The 17959-nt window shown below is 39.9% G+C and overlaps 2 protein-coding genes across 2 annotated transcripts in view; both read left to right on the top strand.

Annotated features, from left to right (window-relative positions):
- The window catches only part of kif1aa (kinesin family member 1Aa), a 44246-nt gene extending 33842 nt beyond the window's left edge, over positions 1-10404 (top strand). Inside the window, exons 39-50 of the mRNA XM_030049149.1 lie at positions 2652-2675; positions 3101-3215; positions 3349-3482; positions 3574-3635; positions 3742-3887; positions 4202-4390; positions 5149-5220; positions 5384-5505; positions 5781-5924; positions 6019-6211; positions 6314-6432; positions 6996-10404. Of these exons, the coding sequence (XP_029905009.1) occupies positions 2652-2675; positions 3101-3215; positions 3349-3482; positions 3574-3635; positions 3742-3887; positions 4202-4390; positions 5149-5220; positions 5384-5505; positions 5781-5924; positions 6019-6211; positions 6314-6432; positions 6996-7038 (1363 nt within the window). The 3' untranslated portion in view covers positions 7039-10404. The remainder of the gene's footprint in view (positions 1-2651; positions 2676-3100; positions 3216-3348; positions 3483-3573; positions 3636-3741; positions 3888-4201; positions 4391-5148; positions 5221-5383; positions 5506-5780; positions 5925-6018; positions 6212-6313; positions 6433-6995) is intronic.
- Positions 10405-11928: 1524 nt separating this feature from the next.
- scly (selenocysteine lyase) lies at positions 11929-17958 on the top strand. The gene is made up of 13 exons (XM_030049152.1): positions 11929-12035; positions 12787-12884; positions 13303-13412; positions 13566-13666; positions 13841-14027; positions 14214-14341; positions 14904-15059; positions 15154-15260; positions 15381-15417; positions 16835-16918; positions 17019-17118; positions 17284-17359; positions 17455-17958. The coding sequence occupies exons 2-13, from the start codon at positions 12793-12795 to the stop codon at positions 17606-17608; spliced, it is 1332 nt and encodes a 443-aa protein (XP_029905012.1). The 5' UTR covers positions 11929-12035; positions 12787-12792; the 3' UTR covers positions 17609-17958.
- The last annotated feature ends 1 nt before the right edge of the window (position 17959 follows it).

Below are 17959 nucleotides of genomic sequence, written 5' to 3'. Positions count from 1 at the left end.
GGCACCATAACTGTAGAGTACTAGCATAATATCGTTTGTTTTTTACAGTATATTTACATTCAAGTGCATTAATTAATATCAGTGTTGCCCTAATTGTTCTGTGAAAGGCTGTTCTTTGCCAACTGTAAGGTCCACTTTGCTCATTTCCGTTTTCTTACCCTCCCTCTTGACTCATTGCTTTATTGTGCTGCTTTTGTGACACCCCGCCCTTCTCCAAAGAGCCTAACAACACCATTCCCTAGATTTTTTTTTTTTTCTATAATTTTGAAGGAACCAAAGGCTTCAGGCCGCACTGTCCAGTGGCCCTGCTGGACTGGCCTGTCTTTGACCATGATGCTGCATTCTTGTGGCTCACAACACTAAGTTCCTGTCGTGTTGTGGCCTTAGAGGCCAAGGTTGGGGGTGGTTTATGGTTCAGCTCAAGGTCAGGCTGCGGTCCAGCGTGGTCTCTGCTCAGTCTTGAAGGTATATATGGATGCTAACATTTTTCTCCCTCCAGTCCACTAACAGAATGTTGTTTTTTGTTGTTGCAGACAGTTTCTTGATTCGGACATGCCTAGGTATATTATTTTGCTCCTCCTCTCCTCTCATGCTCTTGAGTTACATCAGCACCTCATAGTTTAAAGTGTTTCTATTCACTCACATTCTCTGTCAACCTGTTGTCACCACTGAGTTAGTTCCTTTTTTCCCATCCTGTCATCACTGTCTATCATTTGTCTACGCTTCTTTATTTTCTCCCCCTCTCTTGGGAAGTGAGGGGCATGGTTCTGCATGTCCCTTGTTCTCGTGCTGTGCTGGGTGTGTGTCTGAGCTGTTATCAGGCTGAGGTTGATGGTGTGTAGGGACTGCATGGCTCGCTTTGCTTCATATGGGCCGCCTTTGGCTGCGTCTCTGCTGGAGGTGTCGTTGGGCCAGTATCACACTTTGTGTTTCCGCTTCAGCAATTGGGACAGGAACTATGCTTAAGGCAGATTTCAAAAATTGTAGAATTAATCTTTTGACACTCTTGTATCCCTCTACTTTCCCATCCTATACTCTACGCTTATTACAGAGAATTTGGGAAATGTTAAGAAATGATGTGTCTTTGTCATCTGTCAGTCTCTTCCTAGGTAGCCTTTGATCATTTACAAATGCTGATTAACTCACAGATTAAGATATGTCTTGTAAAAGACATCCTGCATGATTTAGTAGGATTTAGAGGGTTGGAAGTGTTGCGTCATGAGTACTGCTCACCATATGAGGGCAGTAGTGATTCATTATTTAACACATGTAGTTCATTTGGAATAACTAATGGCAGATGCATCTAGTCTGTAGTAAAAGCACTCATAAAGTCTTGAAATCTAGGTGAAAACACACTCGCAACTTTGTAATGCAAGTTTTCTTTTTTCCACTTTCCTCTGCCCACTCTAATTGTTATTTTTATAGTGTTGCGCTCTTTCCTTGTGATCTCCTTGACAGTGATTTGTGTCCTTGGATACAGCTCAGTCAGTGACCTCTCCTTCCAAGAGACACAGAGTCCTTCCCATAACTTCCCATCGCTTCACAGTATTGCTGAGGAACAGGAGCACCAGTCATCCACTATTACTTAAGTGCTGTTTGCACGAAACACATCATTTATAGTACCTTGTTTGGCAAGGTGTTCAAGTCCAACCATTAAAATGTAATCCATGGAACTATTACCTCACCAGTAGCACTTTCTCCCAAATCGCTGCAATGTTGTGAATATTTTCAAGTCTTACTTATACCTTAATGATACCCAGCCAAACGGCAGAAACAAATGGTTCCTAACATGTTATGCCAGCAGCATGACTTCAATCCTGGCCTCTATATTTTAAGGGGGTAGTAAAAAAGAAAAAAGAAGAACGTATAAATGCAGTTCAAAGAGGAAATTGTGTCACTTTAGTGTGAGCAAACAGGCTCTACTAAGAGAGTAGTGTGTGTGTCTGTGTCCACATGTTTGTGTGTGTTTGTGTGTGTGCATGTGGATGAAAAGGAAAGGGCATCTATCTGCTGAAATATCCCTTTTACTGACACAGAGCAGCACTGAGCTTCCTACAAAGTCAACTCATTACTGATTCCTTCTGGGTGACACATTGTTCACGTTCCCACAAGGTCACTTCAGTCCAAGGCCAGTGGGCCCAACATCTGAACCTCATGAAGAGTCCATTCAGCCAGTTTTATGGCTTACAGAAACATTAGTTTCCTTTTACAATTCTTGCTTGGATTATCTTTTTCAGATTTAAGGCCATACTGGGCTGCAGGCCAGAAGAATAACTGCTTTCAATATGTGACTGTTCACTCTGGGGAAATGGGAAAATCTTATACATTAATGTATGGGTTAAATCATAGAGGAGCAACAGATAGCTGTACTCTGTTGCTGGAAGAGTGGTCATGGGTCACTATTTGACCTTTTCAATGGTGGAGGAAAATGGGACACAGCATCAAGTGGATTAGTATCTTCCACAGGATTGCTCAATTGTCTTTTATGGGCAGATTGCACTGCCCATGACAGTGTTTACATAAGACATATAATGGAAAATATTACAATATGAAAAATCAGTCTAACACATCCCAGGCACACAGCTCACCATCACAGCATACTCCTTGATTCTCACTTTTTTATTGTTTTGCTGATTTCTTCTTCCTCACAGCATTTCCTTGGGAGTTGACTCTAGGTATTTCACAGCCCTGTCCCTCATTTTGTCTGTCAGTCTCTCATTCCCCCTCTCCTTTTGTCCAGTACTAATGAAGTCATCTCAGCTCTTCTTGCTTTTCTGTTTTGTTTTGTACCAAGCAGAACATCAACTCAAGCAGCCTGTTGCATGCAGATAATTTCATTGTCACTTTTGTCTCATATACATCAGGAAAGTCCACCACAGGGTTTACATACTGTACATTTCCTGTAGTAAATTGATTGTATAAACATTTTTCAACTCATGGTATTATTTTCTCAGTATATATAATCAAAATATAGTGCACATCTCTCTGTATGTAAAGTGTTGACCAGATTGCACTAACTTATATCTAAATTGAGGGACTTTGGCATGAAATTTGATTGCTAATTTGTTTTCTTGGCCTGCTGCTCTGTCGACCACTTCAGGACCTTCTACCGCTTTGAGGCAGCCTGGGATAGTTCCATGCACAACTCCCTGCTGCTGAACCGAGTCACCCCATATGGGGAGAAGATCTACATGACGCTCTCAGCCTACATGGAGGTACAGTGCCTGCATTCATTGGAAGCAGAGCTGAGGCCCTCATCCATTACGTACATCTTATGGTATCAGAAGTGATGTGTGAAATACTGTAGAGGGATAGTGTTGAAAATCCCTCCTCTTTTATTCATTGCAGATGGAGAACTGTACCCAGCCCACAGTCATAACCAAAGATATCTGCATGGTGTTTTACTCCCGAGACACCAAACTCCCTGCCTCACGCTCTATCCGCAACCTCTTTGGCACTGGAAGCCTGAGAGCAGCGGAGGGGTGAGTTTAACATTTCAAACTATGAAAACATCATCGTATAGTGCATGCACCCCTCCTTTTTTAGTGGCATCAGTCTGTGTTGTCTTTCTAGAAATCGTGTCACCGGAGTCTATGAGGTCAGCCTCTGCCACCTGGCAGATGCAGGAAGCCCAGGCAAGTTTCAAGGCCAAGTCATCGCTTTTTATTTCCCCCATTTAGTCATGCATCTGTCCCTCTTTTTACCTGCTGGTGTACTCATCCTTAACCTATCCCACCCCAGGTATGCAGCGGAGACGCAGGCGGGTGCTGGACACCTCAGTGGCCTACGTCCGTGGGGAGGAGAACCTGGCTGGGTGGAGGCCCCGCAGCGACAGCCTCATTCTGGACCACCAGTGGGAGCTGGAGAAACTCAGCCTTCTTCAAGATGTAAGGAACGCGAGTTAGCAATCTTTCATAGCGATATTTCTTTTTATTTGATTTGATTTCATTTGAATTGATAGGATTTGATTAGAGGTAATAATTGCCCACTTGGCACCCATTGCACTCCTGGAGAAAGTTCCCCCCTCCCTGCAATCTCTCCCAAGATTTCTTCCATTTGTCTTCTTTTTGGCTTTTCTGTCCTGCTGCTTAGAGATCATGTCACAGGGTATCATTTTGTTTTCTATAGACTTTATGCCTGTAAACCCCTTTGAGACTGTAAAAAGTGATTAAGTGATACCAACACGAACTTGAACTCTCAGGTGGAGAAAACCAGACATTACCTCCTGCTGAGGGAGAAACTGGAGTCCACCCTGCTAATGGGCCAGGAGTCCCTGCTGTCTTGTATGACTGAGGACCTGAGTGAGTCCCCTCAGCCCTCTGAGGTCAACCAAGAGCTCAGCCCCAGCTCTGACATCCCCACCGAGAGACAGAGGGAGTTAGCTGCCAAGGTCAGCCGTCTTTCTTACTGGATATCAGGGATGTCACAAGAATCGATACTTTGATACCAAATCAATACCACAATTTTGAGACCATACCATTATGAGTGTTTTTAGCATCAGTAGTATCAACACAACTTGATCCCTCACTCTGTAACACAGTGATCATATTTTAATATAGCCTATTATATTATATAATATAATATTTTAAACACATGAAGTTGCAGTCATGCTTACAGCAAATGAGAGCACGTAATCATATTGTTGTAATTATTGTTACAGCAGGACATTTCATCAAGTTCCTCTAATTTGAAATAAGTATTTTGTTGAGCTGTGCTGTTTTTTTTTTTTTTTACTTGAAGGCTACAGGCCAACGCTCTTATTCTAATGCATCCTGTATATTTAAATACTTCACACATACTGTAAAGTTTACTTCGTGTTGTTTACAAAGCTTTTAAAGACAGGAGTGTTTGCTGAATATGATTTCTCTTTCTGATACTGTGACATCCCTGCTGAATACTGAATTTAAGATGTCAAATATGTGTCTCTTATCTACTCACTAGTGTATTTTGCAGTCAGAGAAGAGTTTGTGCTGCCCTCTGATAATGTCACATCAAGCAGATGTCAGTGTTAATGGACGTTATATGCATTCATAGAGCCAGTCTCCTGTTTGTTGTCATCAATACTAAATCACAGACCATATTTTAGTTTTCTGATGTCTAACCTTGGAACAGACAACTAAAGCCCTGCCTTTCTGTTTTCACACTCAGTGTTTGCGGCTGCTCACTCACTCCTTCAACAGAGAATACAGCCATGTGTGTGTCAGCGCCAGTGAGAGCAAGGTAGTGCTTGATATTATACGTGATTAAGTTGAAATTTGCCTAAATTTACATGTGAAGAAACTGTTATAGTTGTATTCTCTCTCTCTCTCTCTCTCTCTCTCTCTCTCTCTCTCTCTGTGTGTGTGTGTGTGTGTGTGTGTGTGTCTGTGTGTCTAAATTACAGCTCTCAGAGATGTCTGTCACAATGCTGAGGGACTCCACCTCAGCCTCTGCCCTCAACACACTGGCACCCTCCTCAACATGTCCTTCCCTGGTGGAGGGTTGCTATGGCAATACTGATCTCAGGTCAGTCCTGAAACATCTCTGCGCGGTTGCTGTCATGTAACAACTGTCATATTTTTTATACTAGCCTTCATTATCTGAGCCAGCCTGAATTAGCCAAATGATTCAATTCAATTCAATTCAATTCAGTTCAATTCAATTTTATTTATTTACATAACCCAGAATCAGATTACAAATTTGTCACAAACCAACTGCGTGGTTCTTAACTTTGAAATAAAATGATTAGATTGGGTTGTGAAATTACATTAAACATTTTTTTTGTTCTTTGTGCACCCCAGACCACCAATGCCTCGATCTCGTGCCGAAAGCCCCAACCCCGACTCCCAGCATGACGGCGAGGCCAAGAAGTCCCCTAATGGAGCCACCGAAGCCAAGCCTCGAGTTCGCAAGTTTGTTCCCGATATCCAGGAGATCCGAGTCAGGTGAGAGGCTCCACAAATCCCTTTGGACTCATAAAATATGGTGCCGTAATTTCTAGGTCTCATCTGTGGTGATACTCACCTTCTGTTTTTGCAGCCCCATCGTGTCAAAAAAGGGCTACCTGCACTTTTTGGAACCTCACACCAATGGCTGGGTGAAGCGCTATGTGGTGGTGCGTCGGCCATATGTCTACATTTACAACACAGAGAGAGACACTGTGGAGCGGGCCATCCTCAACCTCTCCTCGGCCCAAGTAGAGTACAGTGAGGACCAGCAGGCCATGCTGAAGGTCAGGGTTTCACCTCCTTGAATTTTCTCTTTCCCTCTTCTCGTTGGTCAAAACCTCTTGCGCCGTGTAACAAGCTTTTAACTTCTTGTTTTTCCTCAACAGACCCCCAACACATTTGCTGTGTGTACAGAACATCGGGGAATATTGCTTCAGGCCAACAGTGACAAAGAGATGCATGATTGGCTGTATGCATTTAACCCTCTTCTTGCTGGAACTATCAGGTAAAACATCAGCTTATCTATGATTCAGTAAATTCTCTTCATCAGGTTAAATAAGGGTAAGGCTTTATTTGGACTGTCCACTGTTAATAGTCAATTTAGTGTCAGCTTTTTATCAAACTAACCCTAACGCTAAATAAGATAAAGTACATTGTAAAAAAAAAACAAAAAAAATGAAGTTGAGATTTTTCAATAATCATGTAGCGCTGTCTTTACTCTGCCGAGTGGTGTACACTGTGTGTTTATTGTGTTTAGCAACAGCAGATTTAGCAGATTTCTCCAGCAGAAATCTACCTGTGTTAACCAAATTTCTCTTAATCCCTTTATTCCAATGATGGAAACTGGCATTCTCCTCTATGCAGCATTTAAGAAATCAGAAATCAGACAGAAATCAATTACTAAAGGGCATGTAAATGCATCATAAGTTGAATAATAACACCGGAGAGTCCAAATACAGTGTGACCAAAATAATAAGCTAATAACAGGAGTTATTAGCTTAGTATGCTGTATGCTGTATGTTGTTATGCTGTATGCTGCATGAATGGAGTTTCCTCTCTGTTTCTCAGGTCAAAGCTTTCTAGAAGAAGAGCTGGACAGATGAGGATGTGAAACAAGACTCTGAACAAAGACTGACGTGTACATAGATCCCTGCCCGTGTACCCTCCTTCCCCTGTGCTGAGCCCCCTCCCCACCACCACTTTCACCACCAACCAACCATCCTTTCCTAGTGTTCTCAAGACTCAAAGCCCCCATTTTGTGTCAGGCCTTTGCTGCAATGTGAGTCTATTAGTCTGAAAAGCCTCTTCTTCAAAAGTTGTCACTGTACTGTACTGGAATTTATTCATAGCTGGGGGAATGAAGAAAATGGAGCAAGTAGCATCAGTTTCTTATCTCAGATTACATATGTATGGTAATGTAGTTGTTGTCGGTGACACACTGAGCCTTACACATTTATTCCTTAAAAAAAAAATGCAGTGACAGTAATCATTACCTATAGCTGCCATGTCAGTGAGGATCACATTACTACATTTGCATCTCAGCTGTCCGTAAATAGACAAAAGTGAAGATTCTTCTCTATTAACCCTACAGCTATATACAATGTTCAAGCTGGTTTGCATACAAAGTAAAACTAGAATATGCATAGTTGAAATAAGAAAAAAAAAAAAAAGACAGTTGAGTGTATCTCTGTCGAACATTTCTCTTTTCCCTCTGGTTCAGCCATGGAGCCGAATACTTCTTCATGGATCCTGACACTCTATAATCTGCCTTTTATCCCTACAAGTTCTCAGAAATTTTTGCACACACAGCCTGACAAGAAAAAAGAAATGGCACTTATCACAGAAAAAAAGAAAAGAACGAAAATACATGTTCCTCTGTGTTTTGATAAATCCATGTTGTTGTACTTGTAGGAGCGTTGAGGGTATCTGCAGTCACATATTTAATAATCAGCTCTCATCACATTAATCCTCCCAAATTTAATCTCATTCTCTACCTTTTATTTGTATTAAAATGTGAAATATTTAGATATTTAACAGCTTTATTATTTATTTCTGCATGTATTTATTTACAAAGACATTTATATTTCTAAAGTAGTAGTACAGTGCAATTTCTGCACACTGCACTTTTTAATATGAGTTCCTTAAATGTTTTGATAACATAACCTTGTCCCCATGCAGTTACTGCTATTTAAACAATTTAATAACATTATGATATACATTGGCCAGTTCTTTGCTGAAGATTACTTGAATGATACTATCCCTTATAGATTAGGATAGCCATACCTGACCTTCAAACCAACTGACATACACTATATCTGACAAGGTAGATAAATTTTTCGGTAGAGAATATTGATTAAGGTGGTGTGTGCGTCGTTAGTTGCACAAAGCTACCTTGAAGAATGAACCGGAATAGGTAAACTGTTCTTTGTAAGACAGAATAAGAAACTGGTTTTCTGAATGATATGTATATTGACTAAATGTAGTGCCTCTCTTTTCAACCATACTGTACAGTATGTCTCTGCACCAGTTGCTTTGAATCTACATCCTTCATGCTGCTATAATGTTGTTCTGCAAATCATATCATCAAAACTGCTGTCCTGTTTTCATCCTCACCATCCTCATCATCATCTCTAAACATATGTAGACAAATATGCAAAGGTTTCATTTATGTTAATGTTACATTCCTAATATGGCAATGATTTGCCATGTAGTGTAAAACTTTCATAACGGAGCATACTTCATGTTTATAAAGGCAGAAAAACATTGATATTTCATGGTTATCATGTCAGCCTCAGCTATATTTGTCAAACAAATGAATATGCTTTTAGAGGAAAATCAACACTATTGGCAGCATCAAAGCGCAAGTTGCAAAGTTCATGTCGTAGCAGAGTTCTTTGGGTTTTTTTGTTTTTGGGGGACGGGATTTCTTAAGCCCATCTTTGATTGAAATTGCCACAGAGCATTCATGCAGACCAGCATATTTTTCTGACTCACGGAAGAGACTGTTTGAAGAGTTTGTATTTTGGAGGGGGGTTCCTGCATATGCCTGAGGTCAGCCAGCCTACAGAGCAAGCAGCAACAAGAATGATGTTGCAGTGAAACACCACTGAGTCTTGAAAATCGTCATTTAACTCTGTTACTCAAAAATTAACCATTTCCTGTGTGCTGAACTGCACCGTGAATCTAAATGGTTGATTGTCTGAATTGTTTACAGCACTTCAATATGTTTATATCATTGCTGTTGGTGTAATCCACACCATATGCAACAGAAAGCATATCTCCTGAGATCAGAAAAGTATTCTGTGTGCACTGCTCCACTTTGTGAGCATGTAATGAATCAACCCAAATTTTAACATCATTTGGCAGCCCTTCAGCTATTGTAAAACTGCCAAGAAAAAGCAAAATTTGTGTTGACATCTTTCTTTTTGTTGTGCACTAATTAGAGTTTGGGTGGTCAGTATTTTGATCAAAGTTTATCACTGAGATTTTCTGACAGTTTAGTTTTATGTTCACTTAAATCATCATCACTGGTGGGATACCCTGCTGCGCTGTACGTTACACTGTGTCGAACACTGTCTGATTCCCTTCAAAACCCAAATCCGCAATAATAAAATACCACCATATATGGGCCCAAGATTGCTCCAAATCACTTTTATTTTCAATTGAGTCATGAGTGTATATTGTGATTATCCTCATTCTTGTTTTTATTCTAATGGATTGAGCCTGACTGTAATCATTTAATGTGTCACATTTGACTAAATCAGCCAACCAAAGTCTTGTTGGTGCAACATAGAAGTTTCACACTGAATGTAAAGTAATATTTCAAAATTATTATTCAGCTGGAGTGATTGCGTCGCCCTATCTGCTGGTGTCCCTGTCTGGTTCCCTATTGATTGTAGATAGACTATTATCAGGGAACCATATGGTGGAGGTGGGACATACCTGTATTAATCCATCCAGTGATGTGTCAGAGGAGGCTGCTTCATTATGGCCCAATTAGGCATTGCATCTTGTATACAGTGATGCTGTAGATTTTGTTACTGTCACACACACACACACACACTCACCCTTTTTTTCAACATCTGGCCACATCTACCTTCACCACGATGGCCTGACAGCCTTCAGAAAACAGGCTTTTTTTTTTTTTTTTTTTTTTTTTAAATATCTTTCCCCTTTCAATGAGTTTCAATTTTGTGCTTCCACACCTAATCAGAATTTCTTCTTTTTTCCTCTCTCTTTCTCTTGCACCATCAAATCGCACTGGTACATTTCTATTTTTTCTTCAGATTATTTTGCATTGTATATAAACTGATTGCTGTGAACAGTGTATTATAAAGTTGTACCCATTTACAAAATCTTAAATGGGCAGTAGTTCAGTCAGTGTCTCTATTTGAGTGTTGGAGTTTAGCGTCAAATGTTTGTGTACACTAAACACATTGTCATATATTAAATAAACATGGAAATTATGCAGCACAAACTGATCTCCTGGTATTGTTTGTAGAATCTGTGGGCTGTTTACCAGTTAAATGTTTCACATAAACTCTCTTTGCTGCCTTTGCGGTTTTCCTCCAACACATCTGCTTCAAGAAGCTTTTGGATACAAGTGTGCAAAAGTATTTTCTAACTTGTATTAAGGTTTCACAGAAAAATTTATGCAGAAACCAATTTCCCAGTTGTTGTCAAGTTTTTTTGTTTTTTTTTTAAGACAATTTAACCCTGCACACCATTATCTACCACTATCTTATGGAAGGGATATATTTTGCTATGTCAAGTGATTTCATCATAGCAGAATTCATTATTCTCACATATGGAAGTAGATACATTTGAGCTTTTAGTACAGATTTATTTCATGCTTTTGTAAAAGATACCATGAGATCATGAACTTTGAATAACCTAACCCTGGTTAGCTGTGTGAGGGCATTTGGCCAAAATGATGATTGGGTAAAATGGGCTCTCAGCCCTGAAGTAAACTGAGCACATGCCTCAGCTCCCCCAGATTAATTACATTTACAGTATTAATAAACTCTAGTTAACATACATATATATTTGCTGATGTGCTTTACTCAAGAATTAGATGTTATTATACCATGAGATCTTAGATGCAAAACAAACAGGTGCTCTGCTGAAGGAAGAGGAGAGGAACTTAGTGGCGGAGAAACAGAAGATGGGTGGAATTAATAGATAGAAAATTGATAAAGTAGATGTGCAAGAGCAGATTATGACACACATACATACAGACAGACCACTGACAAAATTTTAGCAGAAGGATAATGGCCAGCTTCTAAAACTGTATTAGTAGATAAATCAGATATATGGGAGCCCATACATCGCAATAACTGTTGGAAATTACATTTATTTTGCATCCGAAAATTTTTTTATAAATGCCTAATTCAAATTTTCTCTCCAGTCCTTTGACATTAATTTGTTGCACAGCAGTAAGTCTGGTAGGCTGCGGAAGTGAAAGAAATCGCTGATTTATATATACTCAGAGGAACAAACACATTTTCACTTTCCATCTTACTTCTTCGCGGAATGACTGGCCAAAGCATGAAGACAAAACTTCCTGGCTGTTGCCATGTCCGCTAATTACAAGCTTCTTGGGAATTGTTTATCCTTAGGAATCAAAATCTGTTCACAATACGAGTTGAAAAACTCTGCCATCCTTTCAAAATATTCTTGGATTTAGGCTTGTTTGTCTGTGGTTGTCAAATACAAAGCACAATGTAATGTATGACCTAAAAAAATAAAATAAGGGGTCATACATCTCCATCTGCAGCATTGCCGTTTAATGTGATCCTCAGTGTTATAACGAGATTACTTTAAAGCTTTTCGGCATGACAGACCGTAACCAGGGATTCCACTGTATATAAAGATCAAAACAAGTTACAGAAAACATACTGTTTATCATGTCTGTAAAGTGTTTTGAGCTTGTGTGATTTTCAACTACAGCCTCTATTGAAGTTTCCTTTCACAGCTTAAATCGCGTGTTTCTCCGCTACCTCTGGCAACCCCGTGAAGCCTGCCATCATCCCGGTCTTAACAACTGACTAGCTGATGATTACCACCAATAGTTGATATATTCCCGGCGCCTTCGCATCACTTTACAAGGTCAGACTCGTCTTACAGTAATAAAGCTGAGAGATGCAGTATGCCATCTTCAAACTGGGGACAACATATTTGACTCAAACCTGATGTTGAACAGCAGACTAAATCCAATTTAATCTTGCTAGCTAGCTGCCGTTAGTTAGCCAAAGCAGCTTAAGTTAACAAGCACGTAACTTTGCAAGCTGATAACAAGCTCGGTCAGGTTGACATCGGCAGGTGTGAGTCTATTTGTCCTTCATGTTACACACATTGGTTAATTTAAATTCCCCCATGAACTTAAATCATTTAAAATCCCATGAAACGACCGCATGTCCAGGAACAGGAAGCTTTGCTAATCTTAACGGTAGCCGGACAGTCACCTGTCACACCCGCTGTTTAAAGACATGACGTGGATGTGACACTTGGAGAGTTTGGCCACGTTTTATTATGTTTACATTTTGTCTGGCTTCAAATGTTTAATAATGTCCTCTGTGACAGTGCTACAGTGAGAAACGCGGAATTGCCATTGAAATTCAGTTTCACTTACCCAGAGACTCGTAGGACACACAACTGGCACTGAAATTGCACCATTACTGCACCTAGAGCTTAATCCTAATCTGTTCTGTTGGCCGAGTCTAGGTCTGCAGTCTGAATTAAACAGTAATCTGAGTGCATACCAGTTTTGATACTAGCAATCTCCACTGTCCGGTCACTTTACATTAGACATGTTTATAAAGTGTATATCACGTTTATGAAGTGTGTTTATTCCTACCAGGTTATCATGGCTCAGCAGCCTGATGATACTGTCTCTGTGAAGGGCCACAGCTTTGATAGCCACACCTTTCATCACCACTCAGAGGAGAGTCTAGACAGGTAAGTATTGCTTGGCTTGTTAACTTCAGCAGTAAATGCATTCACCAGGACTCAGTTTTGGCACCAGGTATTTAGCGTACAAAATCCTCACAGTACACATGAATTCTGTTTTTGGTTATGGAGGTTCTTTGTGTCCTGTGCTTGAACAGACATCCCTTAGCCTAACAGGTAAGATTAGCTGCGTTAGAAACCTCAATTTAAAAGAGTACATGGACAGTTATAACAAGAAAGCTGTCAGATGACTGCAGCCTCCACTGTTCATTATACTGTTCTGCTGGTGAGCTCATTTTGAAATGGTCAGCTGTTAGCAGATGATCAAAACCTCATTTTGCAGTTAGTGATTATGTGGAGACTTCACCACACAGGCTGTTGTCTATTTTCTTGCTTGGTTTAGCAGATTGCCTGTGTTTCTCAACAGGATCTACATGGACTACAATGCCACCACACCTCTGGAACCAGAAGTGATCAGCGCAATTTCTGAAGCCCTAAAGGAAGCATGGGGAAACCCGAGTAGCAACTACATAGCAGGTATCATAGCATTGATTGAAGCCCAGACCTTTTAAGAACTCAGCCATGTAAGGTTGCACCTCAGAATGCAAAGAGCACTTAATGTTATGACAAACTTGTGTCATCATGAGAAACATGTATTATTTTTCTGCATGAAACCTGTTTTGTTTCTAGGTGCCAAAGCCAAGGTGATCATTAATCAGTCCAGAGAAAATGTGGCAAGAATGGTTGGAGGTAAAGCAGAGGACATCATTTTCACCTCAGGTGGAACCGAGGTCAGCATCAGTGTTATTACAATATTATAGACTAGTTCTGAAAAAGTATAACAGTTTTGTGTGATGGCTAACAAAAAGCAGGATAAAGCTTTCTAAAATAATAATAACAATAGTATCACTAAAACAGCAGTGTTCAGAGTTCAGTGGTGTGTAACCAGGCTAACCTCCCCTCAGGCCAATAACCTGGTGTTTCACACGGCTGTGGAGCACTTCAGGAGGAGCTGCAGCGCTACAGAACAAAATGAGGACAAGAGGCATTGCCAAAATGGAAGCGATAGCCTTCCTCACATCATCGTTTCTAATGTGGAGCATGACTCGGTCAAACTAACAGCTGAACGCCTGCAGCAAGAAGGCAAGGCAGGTGAGAGAACCTGCTGCACACTTAGTTTTCATTCAGATGAATCCCAATAGCACAACATTGTGTTATCTAATGAAAACACAATTTTAGTCTTTCTTTTTTTGTCTTTTTGTCTTTCACTCTGTCTTACCTTCTTTGAATATTGAATGCAGCCTGTATGACCATTTTTTTTTTTTTTTTTTGTCACAGTTGTGACATTTGTTCCTGTTTCCAAGGTGACAGCCCGTGTGGAGGTGGAGGATATCATTGCTGCAGTGCGGCCCACCACTTGCCTTGTCTCCATAATGCTTGCCAATAATGAGACAGGAGTCCTCATGGTAAAAGGAAACTGAGGCTTGGAAAAAAAGGCCTCTTTCTCGCCCATCTTGTATCGTTTTCACATTACCACAATACCTTAATGTGAAATGTGTTCATAAGGAACATCTGTTGACTGAGCTTATGTAGTTTGTGCTTAGTAGTGACGGCTCTTTGTTCCAGCTTGAAATTGAGGGTTGTAGAGAAGAGTTTTCGTAACCTGGAAATTTTCACAGGTCAGGCATATTATTTTTGTAATTCATCTCAAACCATGTGATACAGACACACTGCGTATGACAGTATAGGAAAAGCAATAAATGTAAACAAAGTAATCGTTTTATTTTGTCAGAATATATGTATAAGGGTCCTGTTTTACCATTTGAAGTAGATGTTATATTCTTTGCAAACCCCACCATTGTCTTAGTTGAGTTAGCCACAGTTGTTAGCAAATGTTGACCTGAGTATAATTACAGTATGGAGGGATTCTTATATGTAACTCAGCTTTAAAAAAAAAAAAAAAAAAAAAAGCAACATTTGACAAAATACTCACTTTCTTTCAATATATATCATTATTATTTTTTTTAGCCAGTCCAAGAGATCTGCCAGAGAATAAAATCTCTCAACAAGCAGCATCAGCAGTGCAGGATCCTCCTCCACACTGATGCTGCCCAGGCTTTGGGGAAAATACCAGTAGATGCCTGTGACCTGGGAGTGGATTACCTAACCATTGTTGGACACAAGGTCAGGATTTTGTTGTATAAAATATGATGCATGCATACACTGCATTTGAAAAAAACATAAAAATAGTAACTTACATTTTTGGTCACATTTCTAGTTCTATGCCCCGCGGATTGGTGCCTTATATGTGAATGGTCCTGGGACAAGAACGCCGTTATATCCGATGCTGTTTGGAGGAGGACAAGAGAGGAACTTCAGACCGGGGTAATATTCTAGTCTGTCTCTCCTGAACAGTCATCAGCCAACTACCATGCATGCATTACACAATTGCTAAAATTAACAGTAGCTATAGAAATCATATTTCTTTCCTTTTGCATGTTACAGCACTGAGAACACACCAATGATTGCTGGTTTGGGAAAGGTACAGTAGATCATCTGCTTTGTATAACTCATTGGATTTGTTCATGTAAATGGTTTAAACAGTTTAAATTCAAACTGATGATTTCTCAACTTTAAAAGATGGTTTCACTGAATGATGTTTCACTCCAATTTTTAGAATTTTCTTTTTTTTCTTAGATTATTTCAAATAATAATCTAAGCCTTTCACACTCTTTAAAATTAAGTGTTATTTGATATGTGTTTAACAATAATTCAGGTTATTTTCAGCCTGGCTCTGTCAACCCCAGAGGCGCCTGAAAACGTCCTTTTCAACACACCAACATTCAAACTGCAAGTCACTGCAGTGAGAGCTGCTTACATTCGCTTTTGTGGTTACCATGCTCTGAAACTTGAGTATATTTCAGCTTTAGCAGGTAGAAAGTTCATGTACTGTGATGCTACATACTTTCATATCGGATTTACTGTAAAGGTTAACTGCCAGCCGTTTAAAGCTTTACGTCAGCCTCCTGGTGATATGGAATTTTTCTTGCAGGCTCCAATATCACATGCTTGGCATCATAAATTGCAGAAGTGTGTCAGCACAAGTGGTAAACATAGCAGGGAATCCACCGACTTTGGCAATCTGACATTAATAAAATCAACACTATCAGGTTTATTCACATTAATACAGTCAACTCAGAAAACATACATGGTTCTGGATTCTCTGGTTCTATATTTGAGGTCTTGAAACTCTGGACATGTATACAAAAGAATGGTTATTTTTATGCCTTGGTAAGTTTGAAAATTATACAATATTGTGCTGTCCTGATATGCATACAGCATACATTTGTTCTGTGATTTCATATCTCTGTCATGTTGCAAACTTGTGTAAAAACTGTTGAACACCACAGTCTTTAAATAAAATGAAGAAATAAAAAGAAATTGAGAAACTGAAACTGTACAAATCCTGAATATCTGCTGCCATTTATTTCCGGTAGATGGATAGAGATAGAGAATGTGGTGGTTCCAATGAATGGAACGTGTGATTGCTTTCATACTGAAGCAATGAAATCACATTCTTCTGCTTCTTCTGACATGACACTGAATGTGGCTTGCATCTTCATGTTTGTGTGAGACTATCCATAGTGGTCTGGGTTTTTTTTGTTGTTTTTTTCTCCTTGAAATTTTGGAAGTTGTGAGAAAAAATCTGCAGTTTTCCTGCTTCACTGGAAAACCACACAGCAGAAGTTTGTGGTTAAAATATTGATGGCGGCAAGTTGGACTTGGCAGTGTGGGTCTCTCAACATGGCTAATAGGGGATTCCTGAATTCTTCTACAAACCCTTGGTTAACTTTAAACACCTGTCAGTCTCACTGAACAAGACATTGTTAAGTGCAGTTTATATTGATTTTGCAAAATATTTCCTAAATTTTACTTTATTTTATGTTTTTATCTGTTAGGCTGCAGAGCTAGTGATGTCCAATCTGTCAGATTATCAAAGTCACATGCAAACTACCAGACTTTACTTGGAAGAACGGCTAAGGGTAAGTTGGTCCTCATTCCTAGAAAGATGATGTACTTTGAATAAAATTGCAACTATTTATGATGGTGGTCCATAGGCCTCATTATGCCTTGTATTTTCAGGCTGTCTTTAGGGAGAAGATCCACTTCAACAGCCATTTCCCCAGCTCTGATATCCTTCCCAACACATGTAACGTGTCCATTCTGGGTCCAAGATTACAAGGTGATGCCAGGACTCCTCCCCCTCTGTGCTTTGTCTTTTTGGTGTGCCACTCTAGACAGAGTCCTCTAACCCTACACCTATGCTTGTCAGGGGGAGGTCATGACCTGTGCACGGCTATTTGTAAACTACAAAGGCTCTGAATGATTAATCTCTCTCCTACTTCAGGCCGGAAGGTATTGTCCAAATGTATGAGGTTGTTGGCCAGTGTTGGTGCCACGTGCCACTCAGACAGTGGGGACAGGTAAAGAGCATCTTTCTTATCTGCTATGCCTTTGTCAAGACTCAAAATTTATCACTCAATAAGTTACATGGCTACGCTGTGTCTTTGTCCATCAGGCCTTCCCATATCCTTCTGAGCTGTGGCATACCTGCAGAGGTAGCAGCTAATGCCTTGCGGCTGAGTGTGGGTCGGTATACATCAAAAGCAGATGTGGATACTGTGGTGGAGGACCTAAGGAACACGGTGCAACTGCTGGAAGAAATGGACTGATGGCCTTTTTGTACATAAACTACCATTTGGGGTTAAAAAAAAAAAATGGATGTAGACAATCAAGACTGCACCATGTGTGCTTAATGTACATAATGAAAAGCAATGTAATATTTTCCATAATTTCATCATGTAAAATGAATTAAATGATTAAATGTTTGACATAAATAATACAAAGGGAAAAAACTGACTTGAGGAGTGATGGTTATGGAGGGATGGATTGATTTACTCAGTTGAATGACCATCAGCTTCCATGACAATGTCATATGAGTAGCTAATCAGCTAATCGTCTCTTCTGGTAATGGGGAGACGCAAATGTGTTATTGAAATAAAATATTTATAAACACTTAAAAC

Source organism: Myripristis murdjan, chromosome 4 (genome assembly GCF_902150065.1).
Source record: "Myripristis murdjan chromosome 4, fMyrMur1.1, whole genome shotgun sequence".
Taxonomy (NCBI): domain Eukaryota; kingdom Metazoa; phylum Chordata; class Actinopteri; order Holocentriformes; family Holocentridae; genus Myripristis; species Myripristis murdjan.
Note: the sequence above shows the minus strand (reverse complement) of the source record. Positions and strands in the feature narration are given on the sequence as shown.

Excerpts from the sequence above, each read along its gene's own strand:
- scly (XM_030049152.1), top strand. The coding sequence starts at position 12,793 with ATGGCTCAGCAGCCTGATGATACTGTCTCTGTGAAGGGCCACAGCTTT. Across the intron at positions 15,418-16,834 it reads TGATTGCTGGTTTGGGAAAG|GCTGCAGAGCTAGTGATGTC; the intron begins GTACAGTAGATC and ends TTTATCTGTTAG. Across the intron at positions 17,119-17,283 it reads TCTGGGTCCAAGATTACAAG|GCCGGAAGGTATTGTCCAAA; the intron begins GTGATGCCAGGA and ends CTCCTACTTCAG.